At 43.5% G+C, this 25,583-nt stretch overlaps 2 protein-coding genes across 2 annotated transcripts; one reads left to right on the top strand and one right to left on the bottom strand.

Annotated features, from left to right (window-relative positions):
* Positions 1-85: 85 nt before the first annotated feature.
* LOC139303682 (myosin heavy chain, fast skeletal muscle-like) lies at positions 86-16,035 on the bottom strand. Its single transcript, XM_070927517.1, has 39 exons — positions 15,832-16,035; positions 15,601-15,744; positions 13,506-13,662; positions 13,394-13,421; positions 13,185-13,299; positions 12,956-13,048; positions 12,815-12,878; positions 12,635-12,733; positions 12,419-12,522; positions 12,195-12,333; positions 11,907-12,025; positions 10,991-11,140; positions 10,741-10,911; positions 10,342-10,648; positions 10,160-10,254; positions 9,958-10,045; positions 9,742-9,859; positions 9,540-9,663; positions 9,272-9,408; positions 8,894-9,149; positions 8,494-8,736; positions 8,232-8,408; positions 7,854-7,999; positions 7,675-7,765; positions 7,210-7,599; positions 6,998-7,124; positions 6,787-6,905; positions 6,219-6,415; positions 5,947-6,130; positions 5,460-5,625; positions 5,144-5,268; positions 4,739-5,047; positions 4,441-4,644; positions 3,773-3,898; positions 3,390-3,560; positions 3,089-3,289; positions 2,862-2,993; positions 1,198-1,263; positions 86-253 (listed from the first exon to the last, which is right to left on the bottom strand). Exons 1-39 carry the CDS (start codon positions 16,033-16,035, stop codon positions 86-88), a joined length of 6,054 nt encoding a protein of 2,017 aa, XP_070783618.1.
* A 5,291-nt stretch (positions 16,036-21,326) lies between these two features.
* Positions 21,327-25,209, top strand: rsph1 (radial spoke head component 1). The gene is made up of 8 exons (XM_070927591.1): positions 21,327-21,377; positions 21,536-21,649; positions 22,167-22,272; positions 22,413-22,503; positions 22,818-22,953; positions 23,141-23,212; positions 24,341-24,449; positions 25,163-25,209. Exons 1-8 carry the CDS (start codon positions 21,327-21,329, stop codon positions 25,207-25,209), a joined length of 726 nt encoding a protein of 241 aa, XP_070783692.1.
* The last annotated feature ends 374 nt before the right edge of the window (positions 25,210-25,583 follow it).

The following is a 25,583-nucleotide window of genomic DNA, read 5'->3' as shown; positions in this document are numbered from 1 at the left end:
AATTTTTTTGAGGAAGCTTAATCCTCTTCCGGGTCCTTCTCCCCTCATACTTCTTGTCTTGTTCAAGGGAGCCCTCTAGCTGCTGCTACCGTAGTGTTGCAGATGACACCAGGATATTGGGCAGCAGCAAAGCATAACCAGAAATATGCAGAGATCTTTTGTGGATGCAATTGTCGGTCTCATCACCGATGGGGACGACAGGGAATACAGGGAACTGGCCCAGGACTTTGTGGACTGGTGCCGGCGGACCCGCCTACCACATCAACGCAGGGAAAAGCAAAGAGAAACACACCCCCTCCCACACCAGTGAACGTCCAGGGAATGGACATCGAGATGGTGAAATCTGAGTGTTCACCTGAACAATAAACTGGACTGGACAAGAAGGGCCAGAGCAGACTCCTCCTGCTCAGGAGACTCAGGTCTTTTGGAGTGCAGGGGGCAATCCTGACAGCATGATAAAGTGCAGTCAGGAGTGGACAGCACTGGACAGACTGATTAAGAAGGCCAGCTCTGTTCTGGGATGCCCCCTTGACTCAGTGGAAGTGGTGGGAGAGAGGAGAATGGCGGCTAAACCATCATCCCTGAGGGAGGACATGTTCCACCCCGTGCACAGGACACTCTGGTGGCACTGGGCAGCTCCGTCAGTGACACGCTGCTTCACCCGCGGCGTGTGAAGGAGCTGCTGCTCTCAGGCTCTACAGTCAGCACTGCACTCCGCAATATCAACATCTCTCTATGTGCAATACAGTAAAATTCCTTTACCCGTTCTGTGAACTTGTAAATTTGTTCATTATAGTTGGTGTTTTTATTTATGATATCTTGATTTTTCTTACTTATGTCTCTTGCTATTGCACTATCCTGTATGCTGCCGCAACAAAGCAAATTCCCCGCTGAGCGATTAATAAAGGATTGTCTTATCTTATATGAGAAATATTTTGGTTTGAAAAGTGGTTTTGTAGTCTTACTCGTGAGAATCGGCCGATTATTAAAGAGGTGGAAAACGTGACGGGTCATTTGCGTGAGCTTTACAGCCCAAAGTGGATCTGAAATACACACAGGTGTCAATAAATCAGCCGTCGTATGATTTTACTTTATTTCACACCTGAGACTCTTCATAGTGGGGGAGGGGGGGTCAACTAGTGTAGGTGCTACTCTCATACATCATCCACGCTGCATAACGGTGTGCAATACGGAAACCTCACCGGGCTTGGCCTTCACAGCTGTGTCCTCATGGCACTTATTGTTATCCTTCACTGAGACAGTCTTGGGCACAAGAGGAGTCACTTTATGTAATGGACATCGCGGATACAGTATTCAAATACTAAACAGCCTAATTTAAATATACTGAAAAGGTATCAGAGTCAGACACTCTTCCACAGGTTGTTGAAAAACTTGTGAGTTGTGAGTGAGGAGCTACAGCCCTGATCAAATGGTTGTGAGGCTCAGCCCCTTGTTTTAAAGGGTTTTCTATACGGATTATTTGTCATGCTGATGAGTATTATACTTCCAGGTCTTCTAATCTGGGTCTTAGACAAATGGATTCCTGTATTGATGAGGACGCCGACAGAGAGACAAAAGAAAACAGTAGAGAGGCCCTCTGTCTGGTGTGCTAAACAAACAGGTTCAAGCACGGAGTGACACGGCTCAATACACGCTGCATCTTAACTGAATCATCTGCGGCCTTTCTGATTGGTCCTTTGATTATGGTGGTCTCATCGTGGTTAATCCACTTTTCTTGTGCAAGCATTAGGTAATTGTATATGTAGATGAGTGACAGTGAGGGAGGGCGGCTATTTTGACTCAGAATGTAAATGCCAGCGGGGGTTCTGCTGGGATCCGCCCTGATCTCTGCAAACAGACGCTCAAATTAGGCGCAAACAGCACACACTGAGGGGGACTCATATAAACTGCACACATCGAGAACTATGATAAACGCTCAGAAACCATTCATCTGGCTGTTCAGAAACAGTACATCTAACGAAAGACAATAATGTCATCAGATGTGGAGGAAAAAAAAAAAACCAGACAAAGCTAATGCTTCACACCACTTTATTCTGCTACAATTGCACGGCAGAACAATAGGGTTTGTTAACTCTGGTGAGGCTCTACTTGTACTAAGAACTTGCGTACAGGAGGGTCTTCTGTGTCATCACTGCGAGGTTTACTCAGATTCAGCAGCCTGAGACAGGAAGCGGAAGGACGGGGAAGGAGAGGTAAGGTGAGAAAGAAAGGCAAGTGAGGCAAAGGAAAGGAAATATGTACTTTTTTTTTTTTGAGATTAAAAACAAGCTACTGTCTTAGACAAAAGAATGTGTGTTTTAAGCGAAACACTCTTTTTGAATTAGGTGTTTTCCTGGATATATATACATATTTCCGTGTCCTAATTAATCCTTAGGGGCTTGGCATGGTCTCTGCTAGCCATATGTGCACTGTCTGCAACCATTAATGTGTACTACAAGCATTCTCGTCCATGTGGGAGCTGACTTTTGTTCATTTGTTGCTGTGGACAGATCTACAGGCGCACTGGATGTACCTGCGGATTGCTTTGTACAAAGCTGATGGTTTAATAAAAATAAGTTATGTGAGTGATGTGACAAGGAGAGAGAGAATGTAAATAAAAAGGCCAAAGGTACTTTGTATACAAGAAAGGAAAGAGTCTGTAATGGTGATGCGCTGCGGTTCATTTGGTTGGTTTGTAATAATTGATGCATTTTTGGTTTCTGTGTGTTTTATTAGTGATTAATGAGTGTCTCAGATGTTGACCATGTATTAAATTATTTCACTGGTTAGCCCCCCCCCCCCAGGAAGATAAGCAAACTTCTGGCAGGAGGCAATAAGGATCCAAATAAACCAAGTGTTACCTTTCCAAACTCTCTGCTCCTGGTTCTCATCTTGTTGACCTGGGACTCAGCAATGTCCGCCCGCTCCTGTGCCTCTTCCAGCTCATGCTGCACCTTCCTTAGCTTAGCAAGATGAGCACCGGCCTGCTCCTCCTGTAGCAAAAGAACAAAAACATAGTAAGCTACGATCAGAATAATCAGAACAATAGATGCTTGCTTGTTTTTCTGGCAGTCCCAAAAGATCTTACAGCTTCTTCATTCTGCCGCTTGTATGCCTTGACTTTGAGCTGCAGCTTGTCCACCAGGTCCTGCAGTCTCAAAACGGTCTTCTTGTCCTCCTCAGTCTGGTAAGTGAGCTCCTTCACCCTCCTCTCGTATTTACGGATTCCCTTGACGGCATCGGCAGCTCTTTTCTGCTCGCTCTCCACTTCACCCTCCAGTTCACGCACCTACATGAGAAGAGTCAAAATCCCACAAGCCCAACATCAGCTGTCTTTTTTTTTTTTTTTTGTTCTCAATAACGCAGTCTCGTATGAACAAGCGGGATACCCGAGCTTCCAGTTTCTGGAGCTGTTTCTTGCCCCCCTTCAACGCCAGGTTCTCAGCCTCATCCAGACGGTGCTGCAGGTCCTTCACAGACGTCTCCAGGTTTTTCTTCATCCTCTCCAGGTGGCTGCTGGTGTCCTGCTCTTTCTTCAGCTCCTCTGCCATCATGGCCGCCTGCATGAACACAGCAAGTTAAACTGATGTTTGATTTATTGCCATTATAAATACAAAATCAATGCTCATAATCAAGCTGGACCCGACAACAACAGGATTCATAGAGGCAACCAGACTGCTTGATAATTATCACTGTTTCTTGCGGTTACTAATCCCGCTACATGAACCTGGCAGTGCTAGATATAAATAGAGGTAAAGTACACCACATTTACATCAGTGATTGCCTTCTTGGCTTTTTCCTCTGCATTGCGAGCCTCTTGGATTGCATCCTCCACCTCGCCCTGCAGCTGGCTGACATCTGCATCCAGCTTCCTCTTGGAGTTGAGGAGACTTGCGTTCTGCAATGGACAATTAATAAAGTGTAAATGAAAAAGGTGACGTATGTTTATGCTTCACAATTTAAGTTATGCAACACTAGCATTCAGTTGGAGTTCGGTGGTTTCTGAGGACCTGACAAATTCACAATCCAAATTCTATGATATTCTCTCGTCTTTTAGCTCTGGTTTGGTCTCCACCAACTCCTGAAAGAAATATCTGGCTCTTTAAATGCTCCACTATGTTCACCAGCTAGTTGCTAACTTTGTTTGTTTGTGCTGACACCTTTCACTTTATACGCAGTCATTTGATCCATTGCTAATATAAACGCATTGATTCACGCAGCTTTAAAGTGTAACAGCCTTTGAAGCTGAATGCTGAATGTTGTTTGTTGTGCCATCTTCCATGACCAGATGGGTCTTTAAGCTCAGAACTCAGCACCTGATCAACAGCAGATATACATCACATATCTATTTTATAGGTAGATAATAGGTATCTCACATAATGGCGCTGTCGCTGTAGATTTCAGTGGCCCTTGTTGGCGCATTGCAATAACACTGCTCACCTGAGAGTGCAGCAGTCCTACTCTCTCACAGGCATCAGCCAGTTCCTGTTCAGCTAATTTGCGGCTTCTTTCGGACTGTTCCAGAGCAGCCCTGAGCTCCTCCACCTCTGCCTGTATCAGGCAGCTCCTGCGCTCCACCATGGCCACCTGCTCCTTCAGGTCCTCCTGGCTCCGCAGTGCCTCATCCAGGTGAAGGGTTTGTTCCTGCGGAGAGAGACAGGAATGGTAAAAGCTTTACCCGAAAATGGGTTTTAAAAGCCAATTCTTGCGTTGAAGCCGCCAGTGAACAATATTTCACTTTGAGGTGGGCTTGCATGTTCCTCAGCTGCTTCTGGACTTCAGCAGCCTGCCGATTGGCGTGGCTCAGCTGGATCTCCATCTCGTTGAGGTCCGTCTCCATCTTCTTCCTGATTCTCATGGCATCGTTCTTGCAGCGGGTCTCAGAATCCAGCGCGGACTGCATTGTTTCGACGACACGCTGGTGGTTGCGCTTCATCTGGTCGATCTCCTCGTCCTTCTCAGCCAGCCTGCGGTCGACATCTCCTTTGACTTGAGTGAGCTCCAGCTGGATACGCAGAATTTTGGATTCCTCATGTTCCAGAGAAGCCTAGAGTACAGATGAAAAGAAGAATACATAGGAGTTGTTGATTGTTGAAAATTGATTTTACGATGTGAATAATTTCTTTATACGACATTGAGTTACCTCAGCTTCTTCCAAAGCGGTCTGGATCTCTGTCTTCTCAGCGTCCGTTTGTTTCTTAGTCTTCTCCAGCTCATGGATGGCTTTGCCATTCTCTCCAAGTTGTTCACTCAAATCAGAGATTTCCTCTTAAAATGTAAAAATCAATTAAATCAAAAATGTCTTCAATTAATTGCAGATGAGAAGGCAATACAAATTGACATATGAGCATAACATTCATATAAAATCATCTTTGGCATAATTAGTGTTTATTCAAAATCCTCTGATTCATTGTCAACCATGTTCCAGTTGAACCTTCCTTTGACAGAAATATACGTACGTTGCAGGTTTTTATTCTCTCGTTTGAAGACCTCGAGGTGCTCCAAAGCTTCCTCGTAGGAGTTCTTAATTTTGAAGAGCTCAGTGCTGAGGTGGCGAGACTCCTTCTGTGCTCCATCCAGCTCAGCCTGACTCTCTTCATACTTCTGTTTCCACTCGGCCAGAATCTACGGAGGACACAAATGATTGAATATATTGTCTGGTTTTGCTCATTGCTGTATATTTGTAGGTGATGCATGGCGGCTACTGTTGCTCAAGCTAACTACCCAGATCTTCTACATTCCAAATAAACCTCTGTTGCACACAACAGGTGTTTAGAGCAGCAAATGTAAAAGCTGTCATTAACTGGGTATGGGTTGAGTCACTGGTATGTCAGCCTATATCAATCAACAATAGCAACTAGCAAAACAGACAATGCTGCAGATTGTTATTTGGATTGTTAGCATCAGTGGGTAGTTGTAATTGTTTAGCATAAGTGTGTGTGTTACCTTATCAAAGCTTCTCTGCTTTTTATCCAGGCTAGCTGCTTGAGCGTTTGCCCGTTCCACATCAGTCATGAGGTCCTCCACCTCCCCTTGCAGCCTCTGCTTCGTCTTTTCCAAAGATGAGCACTTGGCGTTCACAACCTCAGAGGCCTCCTCAGCCTCCTGCAAACGCTGGGCAAGCTTTTTCCTGAGGGTGACAAAATTAAGCGTGAGCAATAATGTCATTGCAAATATCTCATTTCTCAATTTTCTATATGTATGAGAGCGACCCTCACTTGGCCTCCTCCAATTCATCGTTGCGCTGGATGGCGTCGGTCTCGTATTTGGTCCTCCACTGGGCCACCTCGCTGTTGGCCTTGGACATGGCTCTCTGGAGCTCAGCCTTGGCCTCCTGCTCCTCCTCAAACTGCTCCCTCAGCAGATCACAGTCATGGCGGGCAGATTGGAGAGCGTGGGCGAGGGCGTTCTTTGCCTGACAGAGGCAGATTTGGATTTTAGTTGAAGAAACTTGTTAATTTGTTAATATCAGAATTCATCTGGACACTCTTATGCTGATTGTCTACTGGTGAATTAGCGCATTTCCCAAAATGCTAACTATTCCTTTAAACCTCCTTGCTGGTCACAGTAGAAGGGGAGTTTTTCTCTAACTAGAATGACATGAAAAAGGGGGGAAAACGCAATTAAGAAATATTGACTCACTCAGGTAAATCTGTTAGCCTTGCTGAGCTTCCAAGTTATAACAACCTATAAGCCTCTAGCTACCTGTTTAATCAGTTAGCCTACTGACCTTCAGAGATCATTCACGTCACAGGAATGGTTTGGCCACACAATAATGCAACAAACCTTTCCTTCTTCTTCAACCTGCCTCTTCAGCTCCTCAACTTGCTGAGTGAAGGCCAGCTTAGCCCTCGACATCTGAGAGAGTATCGCTTCTTTCTCCTCAAGAAGACGAGAAAACTCACCTTCTCGAGAGGTTTCGGAAAACAGTGTAAGTTAAAGAGAGAAGTATTTGACCCCAGAAGTGCGTTTAACAAGATTGAACTCTGTTGCGTACCGTTTTCATTCTGAAGTCTTCCTCTTTGACCATTTATTTCAGTGATCAGACGAGAGTTCTCGTCATGCTTTGTCTTGTATTCACTCAGTTGGTCTTCCAGAGAGTGACACAGCTTCTCATAGTTAATCTGTAATATTCATAAAATAAGTTGATGAAAATTGTTATATTTACCATGATATATTGCATGTACTTTCTGTACTGGTCTAACTTACCTTTGACTTGACCATGACCTCTATGTTGCCAGACAGGTCATCAATCTCCATCTTGTACTCGCTCTTCTCTTTCTCCAGCTTCTGTTTGACCCGCTGAAGGTTGTCAATCTGCTCTCCCAGCTCACCCACGCTGTCGGCATGCTTCTTCCTTAAAGCTGCAGCGGTGGCCTCGTGCTGGAGGGTCGACTCCTCGAGGTCTCGCCTCAGTTTCTGAAACTCGGCCTCTCGCTTCTTGTTCATCTCTATCTGAGCGGCTGTGGCTCCTCCGGCCTCCTCCAGCCTCTCGCTGATCTCCTCCAGCTCCCTGGAGAGATCAGACCTTTGCTTTTCCACCTTAGCCCTGGCAACACGCTCCACTTCAATCTCCTCTTCCAATTCTTCAATACGGGCCTGTAAAGCAACGGAAAAAAAACATTCATTGACTTGCAGCAAATTTCCAGTTAACCCTTAAGCTTTTTCAAGTACCTGAAGCTCCTTGATCCTCTTCTGAGATTGCACCGCCACACTCTGCTCATCCTCAATTTTGCCTACAAGTTGGCTGAATTCAAAGTCTTTCCTGATAAGCAAAACCAAACCACGTGATTAGAGAACATGTAAGGTACTGCACTTATCATTATGCTTACACTGCTGCACCCAATACGTACTTTTTAAGGCGTTCCTCCAGTTGCTGCTTGTCATTTTCCAAATCCATTATGGATTCTTGAGTTAGTTTCAGATCTCCTTCGAGCTTTCTTTTGGCTCTCTCAATATCCATCCGTATCTTTTTTTCTTGTTCCAGAGAGCCCTCGAGCTGACACACGGACACAATTTCAGTATAATTATCAAACCTGCATTCACTGACTTTATTTTTTTGGCCACACAGCGCAATAAGCTTTAAACACAATGCTGATATGTCGAAGGTGGCTGACACGGAGCAACTAAGTCAATATTCCTTTTCTTCTCCCAGGTTCCCCTTTAAAATAATAATACTGACTATAACACACACATGCTATGATTTCCAACTGTAATGGCCAAAGACTCACATCATCAACTTGTTGCTCCAGCTTGATCTTGGCTTTGGTCAAAGAGTTGACCTTGTCTTCCTCTGCTTGCAGGTCATCCAGTGTCTGCTGGTGGGCCTCCTGCAGGGCCAACTTCTCCTTGGATAACTTGGCGATGGTATCATCAAGAGAGGACATCTCCTCAGTCAGATTCTTCACCTGAAGGTGAAGCAAAAGGTAATTTGTTAGTTAGTGTTTAAATCTCCGGGCTTGGTGTTCAGAGGACCACCCAGCAGACGCGCACCTTGTTTTCAGTGGCATGTTTTTCCTTCTCCACTTTAGCCAAGGTGAGCTCCAAGTCATCAATGTCTTTCTTCAGCTCGGAGCACTCATCCTCCAGCTTCCTCCTCTTGGCGGTCAGCTCGGCGTTCACCTCCTCCTCGTCCTCCAGTCTCTCGCTGAGTTCTTTGGCTTTGGCCTCCAGCAAAATCTTGTTCTTAATCAGCCCCTCACATCTTTCCTCTGCATCTGCCAGACTTTCACTTTCCTGTTTGGTTAAAACAGGATTTATGCATTTATGTAGCATGCAGTTCTCCTTAAGTCGTGCCTCTTGCGGCGGGCCCTGCAAGCGCAGGCTGGAGCCCTTACGCAAGACTCACATTAACAGCAATATCTTCGCAAAAAAGTGTGTTTTCTCTACTTACAGAATGAATCTGCAGACACAGGTCATTCTTCTCCTGAAGCAGGGAAACCATTTTGGCTTCCAGTTCCTTCCTCTTGGCCTCAGCTTTGGCTAAATCTTCCTTACACTTGGCGAACTCCACTTTCATGACGGCCATCTCCTTCTCGGTCTCAGCACTCCTCAGGAGTGGCTTGATCTTAAAGTAGAGCTTCATCCACGGCCAGTGTTTCACATTCATGAAGGAACGGATGTTGTATTGGACAATATAAATGGACTCTCTGGAAAGTGACGGAGTTCGCTCTTAGCCTTTGGGTTTCAATGCAATACAGGCCTTCAGGTGGTATTTTTACGTACACATGACATGTGGTCTGTGATTTTAATCGACCATAATTCTGATTACCTCCTCTCCATCATTTTCTGAAACTCCTTCCTCCTGAGGAAGCCACGACACAAGGCTTGAGTAATGGTGATGAGAGAGGCCAGTCTTTCATCCCTCATCTCTTCTAGTAGACCCAAGAGTCCGGCTTTGAAGAACACCTTCGGGAAATCGGAATTTGGGTATATCTTGAGATACTTACAAATACTAGATCCGTAAACTACAAAGTCTTAACATCAGTTTCATACTTTAAACGGTTTAACGGTTAGTATGGCAACGACGACGATGATACCTTGGTATGCCCAAACTTATACTGCGTGTGATCCACGTCAATAGACCCCAAGAGCTTCTCCGCAGCTTTCTTGTTGTCGATGAATTGTCCCTCAGGTATCACACTAGCATTCAGTACTTTGTACCTACAAGAAGGAAAAAAAAAGTCTTGTTAGAGAAAAGATTTTTAAAAACTATCAAAAAACCTCATCTCTGCTTCTTACCTTTGCTTGAAATCCCCGTACAGGATTCTACTGGGGAAGCCCTTCCTGCAGATCCTGATTCCTTCCAGCACACCGTTACATCGCAGCTGATGGATAACCAGATGGTGTTCCATAATCCCTAAAAGGTGAGCCAGAGCCTCATTATAATCAAGCTGCCTGGGGTAGTATTTAAATTGCCTGATGAGGAGTGTTTATATCATGACATTACTGAGATACCTGGAGTTTTGCTTTCATTTGGAATTAGACACCTAACAAAATGAGGATGGGTGCTCTTGAGATTTGTCATTAGCTTTCCAAGGTTCTCCTGTTGGAGATAATCCACATCATTACTTTGTTACAGAAAAGCTGAACTATCATTGCTCTACTTTATTATTTGTATCAAAATTTAAGGTCTAGTATTATTTTAGTACGCTGTTACCCGAAAGAGGGCCGACACAGTCTGGAAGGATGAGCCCTTCTTCTTTGCTGCTTTCTTAGCAGTTCCAGCTCCGCTACGTCCTGCACCACTATTCTCTGGAAGAAGAAATGTTTTTATCTACATTATAAGGCTGAACCTTGAAATAACAACATTCAGTCTTTCCCCTTGTCTCACATTCTTACCGTCAGATGAAGAATAGGTCGAATACAGGAAAGCCAGGAGTTTGAGGCTGGCTTTCTGGAAGAGCTGGACTACAGTGTCATTCAGCGGGTCCTTGTTCTTGTCCAACCAGCCTGTGATGCTGTAGTCCACAGTGCCAGCATAGTGCACCAGGGAGAAGTGAGCCTCCGCCTTGCCTTTGACAGGCTTGGGCTTCTGGAAGTTGTTGGATTTTCCAAGATGCTGGTCATACAGCTTGTTTTTGAAGGTGGTGTCTGACGCCTTGGGAAACATACACTCCTCTTCAAGGATGGAAAAGATGCCCATTGGCTGTTGAGAACAGAAAGATTTTGTTTTAACACAAAAAGCCACTCTTTGTAGACATATATTTGTGTGACTCTGTATTATATCACATCTGTAACCTTTTCAATGAGCTCTATACAGGCAGCTAGGTCCATCCCAAAGTCAATGAATTCCCACTCGATGCCTTCTTTCTTATACTCTTCTTGCTCTAGCACAAACATGTGGTGGTTGAAAAACTGTTGCAGTTTCTCGTTGGTGAAATTGATACACAGCTGTTCCAGGCTGTTATACTGCAAAGCAAACCATTTCGAGCATCACCACATTGTTCATTATAAAGTCCAGTAAATTCACAGCTTCATGCCAACTTACATCAAAGATTTCAAACCCAGCAATGTCCAGGACTCCGATAAAGAACTGCCTGGGCTGCTTGGTGTCCAGCATCTGATTAATGCGGAGGACCATCCACACAAACATCTTCTCATAGACCGATTTGGCCAAAGCACCAATAGAATTGTAGACCTGCACAATGACATGTGCCAGTGAGATCCCAGCAGGTTAGTGAAATAAGACCTTTGATCAATACAAAATATTATATGACCTATTATTATACACCATTAATCTAATGTGCAATTCTTTCGTCATGCAAAACCTCGGCTTAAAGCAGCATCAGTAGATTTTTTGGTCAAATGGGGGCAGAGGAACGACCAGCTGAAATCACAGCATAATGTTATAGCGGACGAAGTAGAACAATTACCTCCTTACAAATCCAGCAGACATGAAGCAACACTGGAGTTGTGTTTCTGACCACCTGATGAATGTCAGTTCAGTATTCACTCTCCTTTTGCTCTGTTTTGATCTACACCAAAGACAGATATCTGGCTCTTTAGAAGCTAGCTAACTTTCTGCACCAGCATAACCAGCATTATCAGTGCTGTGCTGCTGAAAACCGTCACCTGCTGTGGCTGAAAATTGGGTTTATAGGGTGACATTTGCGGGCTGGATGACCAAAACAATGAGCTAAAGGAAGCTTAGTAGAGCTGCAGACTTGGATGTTAATTCTCAGTGGGTTCGCTGCGACTGGCAACACCTTTCAGGTTACACGGTAATTTGATAATTAATATACTTGATAATTATATTGATTAGTGCAGCTTCAAGGTTATTGTAGCATTATTTTCTCTCAGCTGCATAGTATTAGCCACAATAGGCTAAGAAGTCGATTGAGGTAAACATAAACTATGATAGGCAGTAATATACAATTCATAATGGTTTACTAACACACATGTACCTGCTGAACAGTCTGCCCTTTGGTCACATACTCATTCCCAACCTTCACTCTGGGGTAACACAGTGCTTTCAGCAGGTCTGCAGAGTTTAGGCCCATCAGGTAAGCTGCTTTGTCAGCCACTGATCAGAACAAATAAAGGTCAAATAAGAGAACTATAAAGCAGAGAGGAAAAGTTAAGATAAGAAGTAGAAAAAGATAAAAATAGATATTTACATAAACCTTACCAAACTTAAAAGAATAACTGTAAGACATTAAAAGATGAAGGTAAAATCAATAAATAACATTTACCCTCGGTTCCATCTGGCTCTGCTTGCTCCTCTCTCTGCCTCTGCTTGAACTTCATATTCCCATAATGCATCACAGCCCCTGTTAGCTTGTAGATGCCAATCCTCTCCTCTCCAGTGAAGCCCAGGGTGTCAATGGCGCTCTGAAAGCACATCAGAATGAGGCTGACGTCAGACCAGCGGATGTCAGCTGCGGTGGAAAAGAAAACGAGTGCAAATTTGACTCACATCTGTGGCCATCAGCTCCTCGCTGTCATCAATACTGGCCACGCTGATCTCCCCTTGGCTGACAAACGGGTAGTCGTAGGGGTTGGTGGTGATGAGGAGGGTCTCTGGATGGAAGAATGATGTGCCAGTCAAATCCAGGCCTCGCTTACGACATTCAACGTACAGAGAGGGCTGTTGCACACATTTACACTGTGGCACTGATCACCCTTATGTTACCTATCAGCTCAGGCTTCTTGTTGGACATGATCTGGTAGAAAATATGGTAACTCCTCTCTGCAGCCAGCTGGAAAGTTACTCTGGATTTTTCCAGCAGGTCTGTGAAAGAAAAACGAGATGAACTTGAAGAAAGGCCTCCAACAACAAAACATTACATGTCTCTATTGTATTCTAACTCACAAGTTTCAATATCAGCGGAAGACAGTTTTCCTGTGGTTCCAAAGTGGATTCTTATGAATTTGCCCTAAAATAGAAAAAAATAATAATTAATCTGTGGGGGGGGCGGGGGCGTTCTAGCAAAATCTCAGTCTTCTCACTCACAAAACGTGAGGAGTTATCGTTTCGGACAGTTTTGGCATTTCCAAAGGCCTCTAGCAGTGGGTTAGCAGAGATGATCTGGTCCTCCAGATTCCCCTACAGCAACAGAAAGAACAAAATAAAACACAAACGCAGATAAGCAGTGATTTGGTTACAAATATATGCACTGACAGGTTATTGGTAGACTACTTGTAACACCATTTAGTGAGTAGAAATCCATTATAATAGTTACATGTAATTTTCCAGAGGCAGAAGCATCTTTTTTCCTGTCCCCAGACCCTGCGATTGTCGCAAAGTACTGGATGACTCGCTTCGTGTTGACGGTCTTTCCTGCACCAGATTCTCCACTACAGAAAAACACACAGCAGGAATGTTTTATTTCCTCTTTGATAAAAAGTATGCAAAGGTAGGCTGTATCATTTGCATCAACATGCAGCTTACGTGATAAGGATGGACTGGTTTTCTCTATCTACAACAAATAACACCATAGTCATATTAGCATTGCATCAGAAAGCTGAATATAACAATACATTTTTTCCCAGTGTCAGTTTACCAGTAAGCATGAACTGATAGGCGTTGTCCGAGATGGAGAAGATGTGTGGTGGAGCCTCCATGCGCTTTTTGCCCCTGTAGGCCACCACTACCTCTTGGTTGTACACTGGGAGCCCCTTGTAAGGGTTCACAGTGACGCAGAACAGCCCAGAGTAGGTCTAAAAAACATCAAATAAAACATTTGTTTGAGTAAACATGGATTTGGTGATTTGCAGGTCAAAAATGTTTCGAAGAATTAGACCTTTTTCCTTTGAGAAATTACAGTTTTTTTAAGACATCTCCAAATTCTTCATATTAAGAGGACAAGGGGACCTAAACCATGTCAAGATAGATTATACCTGTATGGAAGCATCTGCATTAGATCACAGACAAGCTGTTACACAGAGATTCCAAGTGTATCCCGTCAAATCTTTTGGAATAAAGCAGCCGTCCGTTAGGATGGGCCCTGAGCTCCATCTAATCCGCCAGGACATTTTTATTTCACTGTAAATAAAAGTCCAAACTCATTCCACTAACTTGTTCCACTAATTGGTGAAATGAACCATGCTAACTGTGGCCACACTCATAATATGATCAGCTCTGCACGCACGTTTTTATTTCTGTCCTGGGCAATCCCAACACACACACACACACACACACACACACACACTGTATCAGTTCTTGCTACCAAGACACTGAGCTCTGTTAGCATTTATCACTTGGAGCATAAAACCAAATCAGCTTGTGTGTAAACCAACTTAACCTGTGTTTCGGTATTTTCTATCTGGAGGATATTTTTAATGTTTTAATGATTTTTTTTTTTTTATGAAACGAAATATAAGATTCAGCCCCCACCCCACAATTCTGTACTGTCCCTTATAAATAATTAATGAAGTTACTGCAGCTGTGCCACGTGCATAAAAATAATTAATTTGGAGACTTGTGTCGTTCCTGTTGCTGTGTGATGATTACAGATATTTAGAGAATATATAAAAGAGAAGATAGACTCAACATAGCCTACATCAAGGTGTTTTGTAATTTTGAGGAAACTGTGTTTGTTTCAGCGCTGGAATGTGAAGAAAAGCCTGACGTTCAGGCAGCAGTTAACCTGTAATGTTATATATCTTTCATTAGTGAGTGGCTTCGTGGCTTTGTTTGGACAGCGAGAGAGCAGCTGTATCACGCCAAGATTAAAATGCGCACAAATTATTAAACCAAGAGCACAAATTATTAATCCAAGGGTGTGGATTAGTTTTGTTTTGCCCATGACACCTACAGGCCTCCGTACACACGGATTTTATACAACGTGAAAACGCTTAAAACACTGATATTCAACGTACAAAAACATTGTCACTGAATGTAGAGTTAATTTGTCTGTAGGATACCTATAAAAGTTGTTTGAAAAGCATTTCAATGACTACATTTCAGCTTGTCGTTAGGACGTCCTTGTCATTAAAATATACCAGTTTAAATACTGCAAACTAACACTGTAGTTACATATAAAATAAACTTCCAAAATCAACGTTCCAACCAAATTGAGCCTGGTTTTAATCTAGACGTCTACATCTTTTGACCTGTGTATCATCATATCCACGCTGACTGGGATGTACAACACTTCCCAAACAATGCAGAAGGACAGTAGCTGCATGAGTAGTGAAAATTAGAAAAGTTCATCTCTACTGACAATGTATTACCAGTGCAGGAAAAATGTGCACTGTTACTCTCTGCAGCCAGAAATTCAGTGTTTAGCTTAGCTTAGCATCAGCTTGTTTAGATATAATTTGGTTATCAAATAACATTAGTTTATTTCATTACTTTGAAACTGCGGTAGTAGTATTACTTTTAAGGTGTAGTTGTCAGAGAGCATCTGGTTCAAGACTAAAGACTTAACACATGTAGAATTAAATATAGGGATACCATTTCTTCCCTAGTCTTGACCTTTGACATTAAGAGCATAAAAAGGAGTTGTTACCCACCGCCTTTGTCAAGGTAGACATGACGAGGCATTTTCAGCCCCATACATCACAAACTTACTGCAGCTCTAATGTCGGTCTACGTGGCGTCTGCACTGTGTGCGAATGACCATCATCAACTACAGTTAACACTGCGTCACTCACATAGATCATCCACGCTGCGTAACGCTCTTTGAGGTTATACAGCACAGCGGCCTCATTGAGGTGGGTCATCATGGCCATGTCCTCGATCTTGTCGAACTTGGGCGGGTTCATGGGGAAGACTTCGTCATCCTTCACTGTTACCACCTGTGAAGAGAGATGTGGCTCTGCGTCAGCCGAACACTATGGAGGAGAGAGCGTGTGGATGACTTGCCCCGTGCCCAGCTAACGTACCTGTCCTGCATCAGTTTTAACGGTTGCTTTGCCGCCGTCTTTGCTCTGCAGAGTGCCTTTAACAAACAGCTCCCTCTGATCCGCCACGAACACTGCAGTTTTAGCATCAAAGGGCCTGTTTTGGGCTTCGATTCGCTCTCGTTCGGGTCTCCGCAGGTATGGGGCAGCCTCCCCAAACACAGACATTTCAGCATCCGTACTCATCTCTGCAACACAGAGGGGACTGAAAGGTCCAGGGTTACAGGTTAGAATAGAGATTGTAGTAGAACAGTAGAATCAGTCAGCATAATCAATATCAACTCTGGTCTGCTTGTGCATCCTCCACCAAGAGACACCTGCCTCAGAAACAAGATAAAATCCTACCGCAGAAAGTATCTATCACACCCGCACGACAATGAAACAGAAGCACCTCACCAGCAGAAGTCCCGGCTGGAAAATATGGAGTGCTTTGACCCTTGCTGCTTTTATAAGGTCCCTCTTGGTGGCATGAGGAGACACAGCAAACACCTATATTTAGGTCAAAGCCTCTACTGAATGTGGGTGGAGAGAAGTGATTAGTTTGGCATGTGATATCACGTAGATGTCACCAAGCTTTTGTTATAAATCCGAGGCGGGGGGGGGGCCACTGCGGCGCAAGAAAAGAATGAATGCCAAAGGAGGGTGACCTCTGCCAGGGATCCAGATCCACATAGATGCTGAAATGCTCCGAGCACGCAGAGACCAACAGTGTTTGTTTTACATCTTCATTGCTGTGTTTGGAAGATTAGAACCAAACAGCACTATTAAGGGGGCTATTATGGAAATTTAAACAGACGTATCCATCATATAAAGTCATTCCTCATAAACTCAATGTTTACAGTGGTCTATAACACTCAAGCTTATCAGGCACAGAACAGTGTGCAGTATAAGAAGAAAAGCATAACAGACATTTAAAGACAATAAAGAACAGTACACTGTACATTAAAAAACTGCACTTTCGGTCTTTAAAATGTCCGTGACTGTGTGTTTAAAGTCATCTTAATAAGCATGTTTTGGGGAAATACATTTGCTGTCTTTCCAAGAGTAAGATGGGAAGATTGACATCAATCTCATGTCTGTGTGAAGTACTAAGCTGGGGTCAGGGTGTGACGAGCCTGGCTTACTGTAGCCTAAAGACTTGTAATTCATGGAGAAATTGTTCCAACACACAAACATCCCCTCGACCCTCAAATTATAATTCTTGCATGTCTTTTTCAGTACAGATTATACAAATGAAAGTGAGCTTTAAAAGGGTGTTTCTTTCGTTGTTTTTTTTCTTTCCACTGTTTCCCCATGTTCCCAGACTTTATGCTAGGCTAACGTTGCGTACCCGGACTCCAGCTCTGTGCGTCGTGCACAGACATGAGAATGTTATCAATCCCCTGATCTAATTCTCAGAAGTGACTACTCCTAATAAACTTATTTGTATATCAGGTGTATAGTATGTGTTATCATATGACATCTATATATGTGTTGCCTAACAATGTTAGTGTATTTCGTCTTCCGTGATTAAAAGTCATTTTTCATACAGATTTCATGGAAAATTATGCTGGAATTTGCTTTGTGTCATGGCACATGGGTTTTGACTTCGTAAAATCATATAATATGTCAACACACAAGTCACTTTAACCAGGAGAGTTGTTGTGGTCAGACGCATGCATTTCAGTGTTGAAGTACAACATGCGATGCCGCTGTCTCAGAGGCTTATAAGCTGTTTTGAAATATTACCCAAAATGCGTCCATGACCCTTGTGATTGCTATGACAGGCTTATAAATAAAGGCATAGCTGATGAATCCCTCAATAGACATTCCCCCAGGATCCTCCTGGGACGGCTTTAGAGATTACAGTGGACTAATGGTCGTGTCAGAGATTTGGAGTCCTCTCTTTTCTCCTGCCATCATCTCCCAAAGAGGGACACACTGCAGGACAGCGCGGCAAATCGTGACCTATTGGGAAAGATTGGCTGAGGAGGAGGTTACCAGAGCTTTTCAAACAGGACAGTTAAGTGAGGACGAATGTCAAGAATAACACAAAAGAAAACACATATCCCGAAATCATATTAAAACAGTTAAGGATGAAAACTATAAACTTGTTGGATAAGGAGAATTATGAAAACAGGGTTATTAGTTTAAATAATACTTATAATATCAACACTTTCAGAAATATATACATTTTCTGTCCAAGAGAGAGATGAGAAGATCAATATCACTCTCACGTCTGTGCATTACGTACAGAGCAGGGGGCCAGGGTGTGGTCGGCCTAGCTTAGCATAAAGAGTGGAGGGGGGGCAGCAAGCCTCTCTGTTGAGGTTTTGGTATAGGTTTCGGTTCAGGTACTCTGGATGGCACCTCGCAACCTCAATGCGACGACAACACTCTAGAGAGTCACTGCCACAAGTAGTCATTTTACCTTTCTGTTTGTGTTAGGGTTAGGGTTAGAGTTAGTGATAATTAGTGAACTTTAGTTGGCAGGCCTATTTTTGAACTTTGGCGAGAGCTAAGCTAGCCGTTTCCCTGGCTTCCAGTCTTTATGCTAAGCTAACCACTCCTGGCTGGATTGATATTGCTCCTCTGATCTCACTCTTGGAAAGAAAGCAAATAAGCTCTCTAATTAGATCTGTAATGATTTTTTCCTTTAGATAGTGTGCTTGGTGGTATCGGCAAAAATGTGTCTACATGCAGACAGACGCCATCAGTCCAGCATTACATGCACCAAGGTAACAGGACATCAAAATGAGTGAACAGCTCTACCAGCTTTGAGTGAACTGAGGTCCTCAAACTGTCACTAATTTGTCATTCTCGTGTCATGAGAGGGAGATTAGATGGCTGTAAACTGACAAGGAGGGTGCTAAATCATGAACAAGCAGCCAATGAACCTGCGGATTACGCTGCCTCCATCTTAAATATGGGCTACTTTAGGGAATTAATCAGGAGTGAGATATTCTTAGGGACTGGCTTCAAAGGGACAATGATACTCAGTGCGAGGACAGTGATGCAAGGATGGATTATCGCCGCAGCCACAAACTGCCTTTCATTTGCCTTTTTTTAACCGGCATGTGCCTTTCTATTGATTGAATAACGGCTTCAGACATTTTGAATATCACCTCCTCATGAGTCTCAGAGAGCCAAAGTGAATGCAGTGGATTGGAACCAGAGTTCATTCTAATCTTTAATGCAACAGATGGCAAAATCTCACGGCTTATGAGTTAATGTCAAGTCAAGTTCAAGTTGTCTAAATAAAGGGCTGCTAAGCAGAGGTCACACAGTCCATTATCTGTCAGAGATGCACGTTGGTATCATTTAATGGACAGCTGTTAACAATTGCTCCTCCCTGAGCTACAACTCATTAAAAATAATCAAAAACACAAACAAACAAGACATTCTGATATACTGAACACATTTTGTAAACGTAAATTCATTTTAGACATTGCTTTTTTTCCAATTAATAGATTAGTCTATATCATGCATATTGTCCATTTCTGTTGGATACCAGATGGTCTTCAGTATGTAGTGGTTTAATTTGGACAAGTTAAAAGAGTAAAACTGAACATACATTTTTAGAGGAAAATTACAAACATAATACAAAAAACATAAAAAATTTGCAGCCTTTTTTTTTTTTACATCCCTGTGCAATAATACTAAAGGACTATTCTCATGAAATGTCTTTTTCCTTGCCAATGAACGGTAGACCACAGCGCCCTCCAGTGTCTCTGATGAGAAACAACAGGCAGTTACCTACCTTACTTGATGACAGCAGGATGTGCATCATGAGCACACACTAAGAGACCTGTGAATAAACATTTGTTTGTTGTTGTAACTTTTCCTTATTTTCCTTATTTTTCAGTCACCGAATAGTACATTCATCCACAGCAATTCATTGAACTGCATCTATCAAAACCTGTGTCTGTTGTAACAAACACTCAATCTGTTACAACAAAAAGCTTTTATTCACAGGTTTCTCTATACACACATTTTTTTTCTAGCCTGTACCTTATTCACAGAATGCTCCTTACTGACTTACTAATGCTTATAGCTAGGGCTGGCTCAGGCCTGCCTGGACCAGCCCCCTAGTTATGCTGCTACAGGCCGAGACTGCTGGGGGACTTCCCATGATGCACTGAGCTTTCCTCCTCTCCCTCTCCATCTTTACACATTCATGTCCCACCAATGCATATTACTAACTTTATATCTTCCCCGGAGTTTCTTTGAGCTTTCTCGTCTCGCAGGTCCCTGTGGATCGTGGTCCTGGTACACCTGGATACTGCTGCCATGGGCCCGCTTGACTCTCATCACTACAGTTATCATCTTTAGTTGTAGTTCTGTTACTATTAAAGATGTTATTGCTATTATTAATCATATCTCTGTTATTATTACAGCTGTAACTACTATTACCAGTCATATTTCCATTATTATTATAATTATAGCTGCCATGGCTACTGCTGGTGCTGCCATACATCTCTGCCTGTCTGCCTGTCTGTCTATGTCTCTACGTCTCTCTCTCTCTCTCTCTCTGTCTCTCTCCAACCCAACCGGTCAAAGCATATGACTGCCCACCTGGAGTCCTGGTTCTGCTCGAGGTTTCTGCCTCTTTCTGCCTGAAGTTGTTTCTTGCCACTGTCGCCATAGTCCTTGCTCATGGTGGGAACTGTTGTGTCTCTGTAGTAACATTATAAAGAGTCCGGTCTGGACCTGCTTAACTTTAAAGGGAGAGAGAGATAGGACGGTCAATGGTCCACCACACAGAGGCACACACAATTCTGAAAACCATTAAGGTAACCTTAATTATGCTATGTATCATAAGCATCACTGTAGCTAGTCGTACACAACGTGTAGTGTAGCGTTGGCTTAGTAAGGCAAAGAAGAGACGGGCTACAGTTTTAGCAGCTAGCTTATAATAGAGCATCTTTGCTAGCAAGTTCTCCCTGTCTGCCAGTGAGTGAGCGCGCGCTTTCAGTGCCAATTAGCCTGATCGGGGAGAAAAGCTCGTGCTTTGAAGTTTTATAAACGTCATAGAATAATTGTGTTGAATTATATAAACTGTGACTTTGGGGTATTACGGGCTGTATTACTACTGGCAAAAAAGAAGATATTCCCATTTAATTGGGAATATACTGTCCAATGAAAATGACGTGGCCTAGTTAGCATACGTCTCCAAATTCGGGGACTTTTCAGCTGTTTTCAGTAATTATATTACATTGGTTTAAAACAAACCTACTGTCCCCTCTTAAAGCCTTCAAAAACTCACTGATGACAGATGTACTGTCGCCAGGCTGCAAACAAGGCTGTTTCCGAGTCACTGAGAAGTTGATATTTCGGACAGGCGCGTATGAGGAGGGATACTAACTAGCTTTCACGAGCAACTCTTGGTCACGTGTGACTGGCCGTTGCCGTGGCAACCGTAAACTAGCTGGCTCTCTGGTTTGCACCACTGCGCCTCTAACTCAAAGTTGTCCAGGCTGGGAAATTGACTTAGAGCCATGTCGGATGTGGGATCTGATGAGTTTGACGAGGAGCACAGTAAACTCGGGGTGAGAGAATGTAACTAGCTAGTTAATGTTCGGTTGATGCTCTGTTCGGTTTGCTGTTGTTAGCCGGCTGAAGCTAACGTTGAACAAGTGGCTGTCTGTTGCCCTGTGTAATCTTCTCCGTCCTTGGATGCACTCTTCTGTTTGTTTGGCTGGCGCAGGAATATGAAGGCGACCGAAACGAGGCAGGAGAGAGGCACGGGGTCGGCAAAGCTGTTCTGCCCAACGGAGATATGTATCAGGGACAGTACGTGAACGGCAAGAGACACGGAGAGGTAACGTTCTGAAAGGTGCCTTCGCTGCTGAGTCCAAATCAAATCCACCACTAGCTCTGCTCCAGTTCAAGCCAAGAGCACGGGCCCAGATGGGGCTGGGTGAACCCACAAAGTACAAGAAAAGTACACATGGAAATAATAATCATGCAGCGTATTGTACAGTAGATGAACAGTAGGTTCCTGCAACCTACTATGCCTTCAACATCCCCACCAATTAAGCTACTACTTCATGCACGGTGAGGAAAAAGTATGATCAAAAATGTTACACTGAAGAGACCAAGTCTACCACATGAAAAAAAAAAGAGAGAGACTTTTTAACCTTCAGATGTGATGAAAAGGAGTAGCTTAATTAGGTGACACTTTGCGATGTTCTCCCACTAATGTTTTTTTGTGGTGTCCTTTTCCATCAATATTCAGTCTATGATGAAAACAATATTTCTAGCATTGTCAAAAAGGTTTCCATAAATGTCACTTCTCTTTGACTAATGCATTGTTTCTCCTCTACTGTGTCTAATAGGGGACGTACCGCTTCAAGAATGGGGCAAGATATGTGGGAGACTATTACCAGAACATGAAACATGGACGGGGAACGTTCCACTACCCAGACGGCTCCAACTATGAAGGTACGATGAAGCTAAAGCATATGATGTATGTTTATGAGTTTTGCGACGGTTCAGTCAGCTGTCATGGGTCCAGCCGAAGCCCTGAAACGCTGAGTTTTCAGAAACCAAACTCTTATTTGCTGTCTCTCTTTGTCTGCCAGGGTCGTGGGCAGAGGACCTGAGGCAGGGTCATGGTGTCTACACTTACCCCAATGGAGACAAGTACGATGGAGAGTGGCTGCATCATATGAGGTACATCGACAGTTTTAAAGCCACAAGTGCATGACACAAGTTACTACCCAGTAAGAGTGGATTTGTTGATTTTGCTGGACAAATGACATCTATGTTGTGAAAATCTTTAGATGTCTAGGGTGCATGTGTTGTTTCAACAGCATTAAATGACCATATTCAGTATATAGCAGGCCCTATTTACATACGGAATATAGTTCAAATGAAAAACTGCTGAAATAACAGTTGAGCCTAGTTTCAACAAATCCGTTCTAACGAGGTGCCGAAAATGGGAATTTTAAAACTACTGACTACCTTGGTGTTGTCTGGTTTGCCAGGCATGGCCAGGGCATTTACCACTACCACGAAACTGGCTCCAAGTACAAGGGCTCATGGGTGAATGGCAAGATGGAGTCGGCAGGAGAGTACATCCACTCTAACCACAGATACCGGGGTAACTTTGTCAACAGTAATGTAAGTTCTGCTTTGATTACTTACTCATAAAAATGCTCGGCCAACGCAAATTACTCGAGTGACTGCAATGTTATTATTATAACCAATGGAAACAATGGCTGGAGCTACAAAATTGAAATCCGAGTTGTAATAAGCCACAGTTTTACTTTAAATAATGTCTCCATGCCATCCCATTCCTCCTTTGCAGCCAACTGGCCCGGGGAAGTACGTGTTTGACGTTGGGTATGAGCAGCACGGTGAATACCACCAAGCCGAGCAGGTAAATTCATCATCGACGCAGTCTTATTGTTTCAACTGATGACAAGCGACTTCACACAATGCTGAAACTGCCAGGTAAACCTCTCTGTATTTCGCAGTATATGGAGATTTTAAATCTGGACTGCGAATAGTCAAATAGTCTTCCTTCAGCAAAGGGTACACTGGACCATCCTTTACAAAAGGAAAGGCGGTAATGCCGTCCCACAATTCCTTGCGACAGCATTTAAAGCAACCACGGCAGACCCAAGTCAATGACAGCTGCAGTCGGATTCTCTTAGCAACGTGGTTGTCTTTTCCTTGACCTCATGTCGCTTCCCATTGAGGTCAAGGAAAAGTGTTTAGGAAAAGACGTGGGACCCCAGTGTCTGTGGGGACATTCCCGTGCTGGTGCACCAGTAGCGATGCATTTTACTTCAACCAGCAGTGACTGGTTTGCCAGAGCTAGAGGGGGGGGAAACAACCGTAGCGACAGAGTGGGCTACAGCAGTTACACAGTGTTTGTGTAGTTACTCTCACCGCCAGAAGGGGTTAGTTCCGCACTGCACGTTGAACCATATATGTGCTTAATTTCCTCGTGGCAATCTGGAAAACTGGATCTTTCGTCAGGACACACTGAATGAATAGCATTCATGTTATGACACAGACACACATTCATAACCACGACAACTTTCCCTTGGCTAACACTCCAGCCAGCGACCGCTGAGGAGAACGGTAAAAATATGAAGGCGCAGAAGTCACCTTACCCCGGCTCCAGGGAGGGCTATCGCACCTTAGGGCCCTCAGGAGGAGCAGAGGAGGTGCCGCCGCCGCCGCCTCCACCTTTACACACAACTGCTGATGCTGTCCCTTTTGCCAGTTGCATAGATCAGTGTCTCGCATGATGGTCTTGGGGTATTTTCAAGCATGAGAGGAGTCTTATTTATGCACAAGAATGCATTACAGTTGTTGAATATACTGCAAAGTATGTGTTTGTTCTAAGTGCATGTTTGACTTTATATGCATGATGTTATCTGTCATCTTGAGTGACTATTGCTCCATACATTCCTTATAATAAATGCTGAACTCAGTGAAATTTGTGAAAACATCTCGGTGGAGATATATGTGCATTTTTGCTTGCACTTCTTCTCAGGACCGGGCCGAGGGTGAGTGGGGCGAGTTGGCCTCCACCGCCGTCCTCAAGTGGATTCCCAAGTGTGTCACAGGCCTGACGCCATGGGCTCCGGGCAAAGACACTTCGGGTGAGCTTCGTCCACCCAAAATGACAGTCAGGTGCAGGCTCACGGCCAGGACTTTAGAAATACTTCTGTGTGTCAATGTTCAATGTGTGTCCAAATTCCCCCAGTAGAATCCCACCCACCCGAGGTATTTTTTTGCTAGCCACCAGCCAAACTGTGTAAGAAAAATGTGAGTATTTAAAGAATTCAAGGAGACTTCACATTTTGTTTATTCATTAAACTTTGAAATTATATCTTTTGAAACTGGTATATCCCTACATACGGTCTAAATGTTGATTTTTGCATCAAAATCAGCCTTAAAAATCCCAACATCTGTTACACGTCTGTATTTATAGAAGATAAACTCTTCATGTTACAAATTCCCTGAAACATGTGTCTGATACTCTATACTATTTTTCCAAATTTATTTTAAAAATGTCCGAAGTTGACTGTCAAATCATGAAAACTATTTGGAGGAGAAAACGTGCTAAACAGGGGGGTGGACAAAATAACAGAAATACCTTACAATACAACAGACCTGCAGTAATGTCTGCTGGGGTTCCATGTTTGATGTTTCTGAGGCTCTGAAGCTCAACTGCGTGGCTGTTTTCCTGGCTGCCGTTGGTGATGTTGCAGAATGAGAATGAGTCCAAAAGGTGAGACGAGGAAAAAAGGGACGAGGGGTGAAAAGTTGTTGCTGAATTAAGTGTTTGTGTCTGTGTGTTTTCCTTTGCCAGCCAGGGACAAGGAAACCGCCTCAGTGGAAGAGGGGGCAGAGAACTGACCTGTGTGATCGATCCACAATCCTGCAATCTTTCAACTTTTGTTTTAAAGGCCAAATGGCCTAAATATATGAATAAATATGTAAATGAATCTGTTAAGCTTGCATTGTCAATGTTTTTTGTTTTGTTTTTTTCTCGTGGCAACTGCAACCTTCCACCGCCTACTGTAATTATCACGGATGTATACAGTGTGTGCGTTTCATACAGAGCAGCGCCCCCGAACAACATCATTGTTACTGAGTGACAAGGGAAATTGTGTCCTAATAATGTAAAAATCTAAGAAAAGAATGACACAAGAATCAAATCGACCATTGACAATAGAAGACAAAGAAATGGAACATGTGGAGGATGCACTAATCGGCAGATCTCAGCCAAA

Source organism: Enoplosus armatus, chromosome 20 (assembly GCF_043641665.1).
Source record: "Enoplosus armatus isolate fEnoArm2 chromosome 20, fEnoArm2.hap1, whole genome shotgun sequence".
NCBI lineage: Eukaryota > Metazoa > Chordata > Actinopteri > Centrarchiformes > Enoplosidae > Enoplosus > Enoplosus armatus.
Note: the sequence above shows the minus strand (reverse complement) of the source record. Positions and strands in the feature narration are given on the sequence as shown.

Bases quoted from the DNA above. Each gene is read 5' to 3' on its own strand.
- LOC139303682 (XM_070927517.1), bottom strand. From the start codon at position 16,035: ATGAGTACGGATGCTGAAATGTCTGTGTTTGGGGAGGCTGCCCCATAC. The intron at 12,026-12,194 runs GTAAATGTTATT...TGTTCTGATCAG, and splicing joins AGAGCCAGATGGAACCGAGG to TGGCTGACAAAGCAGCTTAC. The intron at 9,664-9,741 runs GTAAGAAGCAGA...TCCTTCTTGTAG, and splicing joins TACGGGGATTTCAAGCAAAG to GTACAAAGTACTGAATGCTA.
- rsph1 (XM_070927591.1), top strand. From the start codon at position 21,327: ATGTCGGATGTGGGATCTGATGAGTTTGACGAGGAGCACAGTAAACTC. The intron at 22,954-23,140 runs GTAAGTTCTGCT...CCTCCTTTGCAG, and splicing joins GTAACTTTGTCAACAGTAAT to CCAACTGGCCCGGGGAAGTA. The intron at 24,450-25,162 runs GTGAGCTTCGTC...TTCCTTTGCCAG, and splicing joins TCCGGGCAAAGACACTTCGG to CCAGGGACAAGGAAACCGCC.